Here is a 12,497-nt window from a genome sequence, read left to right on the forward strand (position 1 = left end):
CTGTGATTGCCTATTTTCCTCCTGGCCCACTGTCCCTTAGGTACTAGCCTGCTCTAGCTACCCTCTGGCACTTCAGGAATGAAGCAAAGATTCAGTGATTCCATGATGGCCCCGCACCTGGGCAGGAATAACTCCATGCATCAGTGCAGTCTGGGTGCTGGCTGGCTGGCAAGCAGCTCTGCAGGGAAGGTCCAGAGTGTCCTGGTGCAGAAGAAGTTGACAATGAGCCAGCAATTCACCCCTGAGTAGAGAAGGCTCCAGGGATCTTAGCCATGCATATAAATATCTGATAGAGGTGATTACAGATAGAGCCAGAATCTTCTTAGTGGTGCCTGGTGACAGGACAAGAGGCAATGGGCACAAACTGAAACACAGGAAGAGGAAAAACCTTTCTTACTGAGAAGGTGACTAAATGGTAGAACAAGCTGCTCAGGAGACTCTGGAGTCTCCATCCTTGAAAATATTCAAACCCCAGCTATACATGGTTCTGAGACATGCTCTGGCTGACCCTGCTCTGATCAGGGGGTTGAACTGGATGGTCTCCAGAGGTGCCTTCCTGACTCATTCTTTGGCATTCTTTGATTCTGCAATAATCTGTGTTTGTCTTCAAATACAAATTATTTGGAAAAAATAAAGTATATTCATATTCTTGGACTGTAATCTTTAGCAATATCTAACTGCCTTACAGAAATCACTGAATTTAACAAAATCCCTGGGTAACAAACATATTGTACTGTTTTTAACACTTAAGAACTGCAGAGTCCTCTGATACAAACCTGTTCATCTTTACTTACTGTGTAAATTGGTAGTAAGATACATTTGAAAAATTCCAAATATTGTTTACATTCTTCAAATCATTCCACTTTATAGCCACGAGTACACAGCAAATACAGCTCTCAAACTGTACTGTACCTTGTCAGGTTGTTTACATATGCAATACAATTTCTGGTTACATGTGAACACTTTTATTTAGGGGATTTGTTTGTACAGTATCATAGAAGAACTAGTTGTAAAATGTGCATAGAATATTACTCTCTTCCATGGCATTCAAGTATCTTAATTAAAAATGTTTGGGTTCTACATATTCACTCATATATAATCATTAATAAGTTTCTCTGAACCTATCTTTACATATTGAAGCAGACACTCATCCCACTGTAAAACCCAACATGTAATCATGTAATAAGAATATGACAGAATATGTTTAGACCCAAAAGCAATGAATTAAGTTTATATGAGTGAATTAAGTTACGGCAGCTCTTAACATTGAGTTTGTCAACATTAAGTACACTTGTTGAAAGCAATGTATTTTCTAGGAAGTTTTCCCGAGTTTTGCTTTTGTGGAAGCCCTACTATGGTATATTGTATATGAAGCAGAAAATAAACAGAGAGGTAATCTATTTTCTAAAGCAGTTACTAAAGCATATGCTGTGCAGAGGACTAATGTTTTTAGTGGATCAAAAGGGGAAAGAGAATAATTCAGGTTGAAGGGACTCCAGGAGGTCATCTTGATCAACCTCCTCATCAGCACAGTCAACAGACTGTTCAGTTCAGATTGCTCAGGGATTTGTTGTGCACCATCTTGAAAAATGCCCAGAATAGAGACTTTCTCACCAGCTTGTTCCAGTGCCTGACTGTCCTCATGGTGAAAAATATTTTCCTTATGTCTGGTCTTCTGTTTATTTTTATGACCACTATTTCATTTATGACTGTTGTCTCAAAGCTTCTGCATTCAGCACCACCAATAAAAATAACTAACAAAACAAGGTTCACATATGCTATATGCAGACACATCACATACCTCTCTTTTATTCATTTCCACCACACCATTCTTGGTCTCACTTCTCATTCCTTATCTCTATACTTCTTCTGTTGCTTGTCTACTGTCTGTTCACCCTTGCCTATTACAAATAATCTATTGTGTGTTTACTGCATAGAGACGAAAAATAAGTAATATTTTACCTAACAAACCACTGAACCAATATACTGCTTCATTAAGATATAAAGTACGGTGAGTGCAGAAAGGAAATACCCTGAGTGATCAGGGGCTCTTGAAATGTCAACTGAATCCAGCTTTACTGGAAGCAGTAGAAGGTAGTAAGCAAAGCATAACTGCTTTAACATAACATCAATTTGGCTGAGAAAGGCTGAAACTCTCCTCAGTGGTACAACAAGGGATGCCAGTTGAAAGAACTACAAAAAAGAATTTGAGAGACAAGATAACTATGTTAAACTTAAAAATAACTTCAGTTATTGTTCTCACTTTGAGGATCATCCAAATGCCTATGAAATAATTTACCTTGGTACCAAGGTACTCTGTAGCTCTGTCTCTGAGCTACAATATAATCTGCTCTTTCCTTTCTTTCCTTTGATTATAATATCAACCCTGGAAACAAGGAAAGACCTATAGCAGATATACCACTCATCAGAAAGGTATAATCTACAGTATTTTATGCCAGAAATTTCCAAAAATTTGGAATTAATTATTTCCATAACATGAGGATATCCCCATCTGGGCAACATGAAAAACAATAGGATCTGCTCCAGATTATGCATGTTCTAAAACATAATTAATAATTTTCAATTTTAAATCTTAGACATATTCTAAATTTGTAAGGCCTTCTTCAGATGGATCACTGCAAGACAAAAAAATTATCTTGACATTTTAGACATAAGCAGCTGACATTTAAAGAAATAAGCACTGATTAAACATCAAATTTATCTAGCTGACAGTTATTCCTAGGAAGAAGAGAGCTCATATGGTGGATATTGTTTAATTGCTTCACTTTTGTAGGTCATGAGTCATAATTTGCTATTGACTAGAAGTTTTAACAGTATTTGACAACTTTCTAATGACAATTTGGATACTGGAAAAACATTAAAATACTTATGTGTACATGTAAATAACAATATTTATTTCAGAGTGCCAAGTCTAGTATTGACAGAAATACTGACGCAGTTGTTTCCCACCCCCAATTTAACTGTTCTTTCTAAATTGACAAGATCATTCTCAAAGTGAATTTGCATTTGCTTGCCATACTTTGGCAAACATGAAACAAATGAAAATATAGCATCTTGGAAAATAAATCCAGGAAGCTTTCAGGTCTTTGCTGGTTTCTTCAGTCAAAAATATTGAAATATTTGTATTATAATGTACTTGAAAAATTGTAAACTGAATGACCTGACTGAAATGAAAGAAGGCTTAAATGTGGAAAGGAGTTATGCTTAAGTTTAATTAAAATTACTTTATTTGGAAGGTAAATAACTGCTTACTACCGGACATGCCTTTTTAAAATATTAACAGAGTGATGCAGCCAAATACAGAAATAACATCTACTGGTTGGAAAGTTTGCTGTCTGAGCAGAGAAGGTTGGTGTTAAGTTCTCTAACATTCCCTCAATGAACAAGTTTCTTTCAGGTTCCTTTCTTGGTCTCTTCTGGATTCATCTCAGACAAGGGCTAAGCTCATTGCTGTATACCTATAGCTTCCAAAAAAGTTTAAAAAGAACATGGATAGCAGTGTGAGGTTCTAGACTGGTTGCTTACAACTGATTCCTTGGAAAAGGTACACAATTTATTGAATTCACAGAGTTCTACCCATACCTTTGACAAAAGAGTTTCATCGGACTTGGGAAGCAGCACATGTATAAAGCTTGAGATAGTCCTGATTGTATCTCATCAAAAGAACTGCTTTAGACAGCTTGTTATGAATACAAACATGGATTTACTGGTGAGAGGCTTAGTATATGTCTGTATCGCTGCCTGATAGGATCTCTTGGTTAACATCATACATGAGGAATCATACTCATGCTATCTACTTGCACAGCCACATTTGAATCAGGTAGCAAAACTGCAACCCCATCCTCCTGGAAACTGCTGGTACAAATTGAATTTAGCAAAAAAGCTAGAGCCCAACAAGGAAATCTCTAAGAAACAGATTCCTGAAACTTGATTTCTGACATAATAAGGATTAGTACACACACCAGTATGAAGTGTTGACTTGATGTAGTGCATGATAAACCTGAGTCTTTGTACATGTTAAAATGGTATTACTACTTCACACACAAAGGGATTTACGACTTGTCTTTTGAGAGAACCGGCATCACTGACATTGTAGACTGTATAATTTTTATTTTAAAAAAGTAGAGGTGTTCCAAACAGGTAAGGACATATGAGGGAGGAAGAAGGAATATAGAAGATGTATGAACTTTTGACACCACATGAATTGCACTTTGTGAAGCTGCCATTGGTTTACTTCATAATATCTAGGATGAGCAGGTACAATAGTTCTGTACAGAGATCCATGGATTCCCTTTACAGAGTCATTTATTCCAGTGAATTGAAATGAAGAGCTTCCATATATGTATTGAATGGTATCTTAGCAAAAAAATCTATATAACCACCAAACCAAAATCCGTGCCAAAACATGTTAATATACTTCTTAAGCTTAAAGGGAAACTAGTTCGGTGTATTCTGAGCACTGTAAATGTAAAACAAATGCAGCTTCTCACCCCAATCTCATAGACTCAGTACAACCTCTTTGGTTCGAAGATACATGTTTTGTGATGGCCTAAATTAATACAAATATTTTGAATTTTAGTATTTGGAACACATTTAAGAGGTATAAGACAGGAGAGGTCTGTTACATTTCGTCTCATCTGCCTTGGTGACAGATCATAAATTAATAATAGCACATACTTCTCTCAATAACCAATAAAAGCCATATTAAACACAGCTGCAAAAACTTCCTGCTATAAAAAAAAATCAGATTATACTTAAAAAGACATCTAGAAAGTATTAAAAAAAAAGAAGTATGTGCTTAAATTACACAATAATTGTAAAGGGTCTTCTGTAATGCATCTTGAGGTATTCATTCGACTTTCATGAATGTCAGGAACTACTATTGTCAGGAACTACTGAAATGCCAATGAAATGTTTTTTATAAGCTCAGGCTGCCCTCCCACTGATTATGTATGTAAAATACCTACACCAAGACTTTCCTCCACAATGTGAACCCTGTGTACCATTCCTGCTTATTATTTCACAGACAGGGTATTGTAACCAGAAAAGCACAGGAACATGTGGTTCAAAGATTCATAACAGCTCCCACAGCAGGAGAAACTAAATAGACTGGAAGCTCACAGCTTAGAAAACAAATGAACCAATGAGAAAACTATACTTGATGTGAAGAACATATGGAAGTATCTTTCACTTTTTATTTTAAAATTATAATTCTTAGCCAAATATATAAATAGGCTTTAAACATAAGAAACATTTTTTTCATGCAAGAAAGAAATTATTTAAAAAATTTAGGAGTTTGGGATGTCATGGAAACAAAAAGGTTGTGCAGGTTCAAAATGAATCAAACTTATCCTATCTATTAAATAATTTGGATTTAGCTTTCCAGGGGGTTCCCAGAAGAGTGGTTAATAAAAGATGGAAGAACATACATAGAAAGTACTTACTCTTAGTCTGGTGTCTCCCTTTCCCTATTCCTTCAACAAAAAAGTTACCTTGCCCTAGGCAAAAACTAAGTAAAATTAAGCCACACTTAAAATTACTCAATAAACAAAATTATTTATGTCTGAAACTTCTCTAACTCATATGAAAACTAGCAAGTCTTTTCTAGTTCTTTATTTTTTTATTATTAATTTTTTGTTCAATTTTGGAAATCAAATGTTTCGGTTTTCCAAAAAAACTTCAAGATGTAATGCATCTTGAAGGTGGGATGAAATATAAAATTGTATTTAATCTTCTTTCCTTTGAAAAGTAATTGAGAATAACTTTCAAGTACCTCAGAACAACAAATTAGCCCAATGGTTAGGCAACCCATCCGGAGTACGGAGCACGGGAGACAGCACAGCATGGAGGGCTATGAAGAGCTTCTCAAATAGGAAAGGCAGTGGAATGCACACAGACACAGCTGACCTACTCACCTGACACATGGCTTCAGCCTCAGGCTCCCAGATCCCAAAGGACAGTATTATCCAACCCAACAGCTTAGCTCTTGCAATGCAAGTTTTAAATTACCCTCTCCTGTTAGAACTGTTTCACTTTGTATAAATTATTATTAGTTTTAACTGGAACCTTAAATTTAATTTTCCATGGTCCTAAGTACATGCTTTAGCTCTTCAAATATGAATAGTGTTTCTCTCTACGACAAGCTATAGTTACTGTAAAAAACTACCCAACACATTATCTTTTTGTAGGTTTTTCATAAGTAATCTATAGCCTTGATCCTACATAATGTTTCTGAGGGAAGTTTTCTACATTCTCACAGATGCCTACTCTCACTAGCTACAGCTATATAAAACTTCAAATATTGGGTGGTATAGCATAGAAAGAAAATAAAGGGGTTTCCTGTGACTACATTTATCCTTTGAAAGTCAGATCAGACAATACTTTTGTGACTACATCTGCAATCATGCACTTAAAAAAAATAAAAAAAAAAACAAGAAAGGAAAACAAATTAAAAAATCAGGAACACCTCTGCATAGTGTCATATCAAAAAAAGTACTGCTTAAAAGACCAAATAATGTAGTTTTCCCCTGTCAGAATTTTCTTCTCTTTTTCTTCCTGCTTTTCTTTAAAGCAGCCAACTTTTAAAGGAAAAGCAGAGTGAATTAAAATTAACAATTTAACACTCCATTGTACTGTATCTGAATAGTAGAAAAGCAAATGCCACAGACAGCCTTTTCAAAATTAAATTCAGGTGTAAAGGTTAAAGTAGCCAGCCGGGATGAAAAGGCTGTAAAATTATACAGTGGTTTGCTGCACCAGTAGACAACTAGCAGAAATACTGTTCCACTGAAATTTGTGAATTATCACCTCAGTTTCCTACTGTTTACATTTAAAAAGGGAGGATGGAACATACTATGCAGTACTTACCAAAAACTTGAAGGAATGTTTGTTTTTTATCATTTCCTGCTTTGTTTTTAACATTACAGATATAAGGACCTGCATCAATATTTTTTATATCTCTTATTGTTAGTTCTGTATTGCTTCTTCTCAGCATATATTTTTCATTTTCTTCAATAAGTTTACCATTCCTTAAAAAAAAAAGAACAATGGAGAAATCAACTGGTAGGTTCCAAACTCTGAAACAATGCGCTATGGAGGCATCAATATGTTGAAAATAATATTTGAGGGAAGAGAATGTTATTATGCTAGCCTCAAAAATGCATTGACCCACGTGATATAAATTGGCAGCATGTATTGAAGGGAGCTGATTTTAGCATAACAAAAATTGTTCTGCAGGATCACGGTGTTTTTTCTTAAGAATAATTATATGTGCACAAAGAAAAAATTCTTAACTGCATTTTGATGTTCAAGACCCCAGCTTTACAATTTTGTTGTGAGGTTCTAAGGTATATGCATATTAAAAATATTATATTATCTTTATTCCTAAATGATCAATATTGACTTAATGTTAAAAACATTCTTGTGACTAGAACTCTAACATATGGCTTACACTTAAGGAAGGATAGAAGGAGCAGGTTAGACAAATACAGTCTTGTACGTGATAAACATTTTAAAGTGTATTTTCTAAATGTAACTATTGCAGTTCACATTAGTAACCAGGTACCAACTTATAAAAAAATACATTACATACATGTAGAGCCTATTGGCACATAAAGAACTCTTCCAAATTATTTCCACTCGGTTGTTGTTGGCTAGCCACAACTTAGTAAGCAGGCATGTCTCCAGAAGTTAGAATGAGTTCTGACCAGATGGTACAGATATAATAAAACCTGTGAACAATTCTGAGGGCTGATTGAGGCTTGACTGGTCCATGTGAGCACCTTGGCATACGCAGTTTTCAAAAGAGCTCCTTTCTTTAAGATTGCATTTTATTTTATTTTTTTAATTTCTTCTGCTTAGTTTGCTGTAGGCTTGTTTTGGTCTTATTTCTGTTGAGTCATCAGCAACCCCTTCTAATAAGCACCTACATATAACTTGCTTGATTTTCATAAGCATTGGTAATCCTGCTGACAAGGCCAACTTTTGAAAACAACCTATTTATAAAATGAAACCAATATGTATTACTATTCAATATGCCTAGTTTTGGACTTGAACAACACTGTTTTTTACCACCTTCTCAGATAATGCTACCAGCTATATATATTTAATATTTTCTGACGTATTATTTTCCTTAAAAGTGAGAATACTACTTCTTTCTTGGTAACATTTATATCTATTAACAGGATTCCCCGGGCATCTATATAGCCAGCATTTCAGTAACATTTATGTAAATAACTCTAATCCACATAGCTGTCCGTTCAAGACATTATTGTGATTTTTGTTAATCTCCTTTCCAAAGCAAAAATGGAAATTTTTTTGCAGAACAGAAAAGGTCTAATTTTCCACATAAGTAGTTTCACAAAAACAATCTAGTGATTTCTGTTAGGAAACAAAAATCTATATCCAAAGTCAGAAGTATTTTACAAATGCCTGTTATCACAAACTTCACCTGTATCTATGACTATTTCTAAGCAGAAATGAGATTATGACTGTTTCCTTGGACACTGTAGTGAAGAGGAAAGGTTCAGATTGATGTCGATATTGGAGAACAGGAAAACATTAATAACATTAAAAGCAGGTTACTTCTTTTTTTCAGATAACTCTAAGTCCTGTCAGTAGAGATAATAGATTGATCCAGCTAAACTTTACTAGTTTAAATTATCTCCACATAAGTAAACAATCATCGTGTTTTCAGTAAAACCATACACGTAAGTAGATTTCCAGTTCCTGACCTGTACATATGGACCTTTATCTTTCAGTCCTGGCTAATGTAATTGTATTAGTGTATTGCCTCTCTGAAGGTTATGCTTTACACTAATGTAATATCAGCTTCAATAGAGATATCAGTTAAGTCGTAAAAGAATTAGATTCTCTGGGTCTATGAAATACCAACAAAGAACATATGGATATTAAATAGAGCAGCAACTAAATCTTGCTGACCTTTTTGCTTGACCAGTTTTTTCAAAGTGACTAATTTGTAAGTGAAGTAATGCTTTTTTTTTCTTCTTTTTTTTTTTTTAAAAGATTGACACTTAAGTGTAGACACCTTAATTTTAAATTGACAAAATCTCAACATTGCCAGCACCTGGAAATGAAAAGGGTCAACATAAAAGGTTAAAGCTTTACTACATTATCTACTGTCTTAGAGTTTAAGACTTGAAATTACTCTTCTGTCCAGCATCTTGCTTACAGTCAACACAGAGGAACATATAAGATACCTCAACAGTACTGTCATTTTGGTTTAAAAATACAGCCATTTTTCATGCTCAAGCTGAAGTTGACCTGTTAAATCAGTTCACTGGAAACCAAAAAGGAAATGAGAGAAAATAAGATCAGGATAAATTATTTTTTATTTGACTAAAATATCAGTGTATTTTAAGGAATGTAAGACTACATAATGATAGATCCAAATAACGCAGGCCTGGCTAAAGAAACTTCAATACAGGGAATGAGAGAATAATTGGTGCCAGAGCCAATTTTAAAGGGCAACATAGACATGAGAACACTGAACTGTGTATAAAACTGGTCTTTAATCTTACTGAAACATCTCAACAGGTATGGATATACTTTCTATAACATATAATGAAAAACATCCAGCAGAACTGAGTAGAAATCATTCCCACCCTGTTTATCAGAACTTTTTCTTCAGCTCTCCAGAATTCTCTGTGTACTTTTGAATGTTTTACAAAGGAAACATTTTTCTCTGTTATAAAAGTTTGCATCTCTCTAGACTTTTTCTCTTAGCATAGCTATGCATTCAGAAAACAGACTTCCAATAAGTCACTCCATTATACCTGCCCATTTTACAAATGGTTAACCTGAGGCAAATTAAACAAAATGACTGAACTCACATAGATAAACTGTGCAGTTGGGAATAAAACTGAACACGATTCCCACAGCTTGCTGTAACCAAAAGTCATAATCCTTGCAAAATCAGCATTAGTGCTTAATGAAATTCAAGAATTCCACTTGTTTATTTAAAAAGCATAAAACTGAAGTTAGTATCAGCTTACATTCAACATCAAAAAATAAACTAAACAGGATGAAATTGGGAATATGACACCTTAGCCATTAATGCTGATAGATGGTTTCAATTAGGTTCTCAATGGATGACAATCATATTAATAATAGATACATCAGTTTTCATAGACATTCCTACCATGGACAATGCTTTTTAGATTTTTCTCAAAATCAAGGATTATGTTGATCTAGTTTTCCTACATTCAGTCTAATTGTTAAAGAAAAAGTATCTGAAGTATTCTAGAAAACTAGGGACTTTGTCTTGACATATTTGCAAGGTAAGTCCAAGGACAAGAAGAAGGTATTAGCTGACTGAATCTTTTTAACTGGCTACCTATATGTGAGTGAAAAGTGACCTGAACAGTTCGGGACAGAAATTTCAGGAATTTGACACAGAAAATTAGCACTGAAAACCAGAATTTAGAATCAAGTTTGCTTTCTCTAGAAAAAATAGTTTAGTTCCTCCCATCTTTTTTCCCCTGCTTGCGTATTAATAATTAGATTCTGTCATAGAGACCGGGGCCTTTTCCAGCTACTGCTTTACAATCTCTCACTGCCAGCAAATAAAAAAGCAAGCATTTTCCATTGTCAAGAATTTGTGGCCTAATGAGACAAAATAAAAAGAGAATGAAGGGGGGGCGGGGGAAGAACAAACCGCCCCAAAAACAGGGAAGAGAGGCACATAATCCAATATTACTCGCTATGAGATGGTTCCGTAAATAGGAACAGAAAAGAAGCTTATGCATTTAAGATTCAGTATCCAGTACACAAGCCTGTGAAGCTTTTGTAAAAACTTCATCAAGATATTTAATGAATGGTTTAACAAGTCAGTCGGTTGCCTCAGGGGCTGACAAACCAAAGGAAAATCCTTCAGTAAGTTCTTATCAGTAGACATAGTGATAAGCATGCCTCCAAGACACAGCCTAAGTACATAGTGTAATATTTATAAAATATTAGAAAAAGCCCACAACTATAATCAGAGATATCACAAACTGTGGAAATTTATGCTTTCTTTCTTAATAATGTACAACATTAATGCTGGTTGCCTTACAACAAGGCGATTTAGGATACCAAATTACAGACAACTCTTATTAATTCTGGCCAGGTAAGGCAGACTTTGTAAAAAATTACTTACTTTGAATTTAGCAGCAGTTCTTTAATTTGGGCTCTACATATTTTGGTTTTCTTCATTCTCCTTTTCATTAAATTTTGAATTCTAAGTCACATTAAGGAATTAACATTGTATTCTAATTATTTACATCTCCTGAGATCCATATTGCACATGAGAAAAATTTAAATCCATATTTAACTTATGGCATGTTAAGATAACGGTGTCAAGTCAAAGGAAGCTAACATTTAAAATGAATCTAACATTGTTCAGATTGCAAAGGAAATGAAAATCTGTTGTATGTCCCTTTTAAAAATACAATGACCTTTTAATTTGCCTGAAATAATATAAGAAGATGCGCATTTTTCAGGTCTAAAACAGAAATGTGCACTGATATGAAGTATCTGAGATACCTTATATCCCAGGACTGATGCATATCTTTGTTAAAATAGAATATAGAGTGGATGGATATTAAAACTTTTACGAATGTTATATGGTGTTCCCAAATGACATAACTATACTATGTTTATTTCATTGACATCATAAAAAAACCACACACAAACTTAAAAGCAGTTCCATTTTCAAAACATACTACACTTTAAAAATTACGTAATATACCCTTGAAATTTATTCAATGAAAACACTCTGATGTCCTAGGGGTGTCTAAAGCCATACCTCCTGAATGTCATTGAAATGGAGTTAGGGTTAGAATCTATTTTTACAGATGGGGAAAATACTATCTTTGTTATCAGTGTTGCTGAACTGTATTGATTATTTATTCATTGCATAAATGCAGCATGTTTTTACCTGATGAATTTGTGTGCAAAAGTTGAGACCTTTGCTTGTATTGCTTTTGAGACATGAATTCATTGTTTCAGCTTTATTTGTTTCTGCTCAAATAGGAGGATATCATATCAATATAATATTTTAGTTACCTTTTACATTTATCTCACTTGCTGGTGACCTGAGTGCAATTCAGTTTGTGTGAGTTCATTCACTCATTAACGCTGAATCTAGCTTTAGACATTATAACAGAATTGGAGAGCAAATGCTTTTAAAATTCAGTTAAGAAATGAAGGTTGCATAGCTTAATAGACTGTGATAGAAAATCATGACGCATTAAAGCAATGTGTTATGATGTGTAGACTTCAACTGAACTTACCTATACCAACTGATTTCAGGTGGAGGTGATCCAGTGGCTCTGCAGAACAAAGTTATTGCTTCTCCCCGATCTGCAGTGGCATTAAAGGACTTCTGTAGCAGAGTAATTGCAGGGGGAACTGAAAAATAAAACATTATGTCCTATTACTGAAAAACTAAATTGTTTCATGTGTTTCTTGAGAAATTT

The 12,497-nt window shown here is 34.5% G+C and overlaps 1 protein-coding gene across 1 annotated transcript in view; it reads right to left on the minus strand.

The window, feature by feature from the left end:
• The window catches only part of NCAM2 (neural cell adhesion molecule 2), a 306,656-nt gene that overhangs the window by 119,517 nt on the left and 174,642 nt on the right, over window positions 1–12,497 (minus strand). Inside the window, exons 6-7 of the mRNA XM_037378231.1 lie at window positions 12,312–12,429; window positions 6,889–7,049 (exon numbers count right to left, since the gene is read on the minus strand). Of these exons, the coding sequence (XP_037234128.1) occupies window positions 6,889–7,049; window positions 12,312–12,429 (279 nt within the window). The remainder of the gene's footprint in view (window positions 1–6,888; window positions 7,050–12,311; window positions 12,430–12,497) is intronic.

Source organism: Falco rusticolus, chromosome 2, assembly GCF_015220075.1.
Source record: "Falco rusticolus isolate bFalRus1 chromosome 2, bFalRus1.pri, whole genome shotgun sequence".
NCBI classification, from domain to species: domain Eukaryota; kingdom Metazoa; phylum Chordata; class Aves; order Falconiformes; family Falconidae; genus Falco; species Falco rusticolus.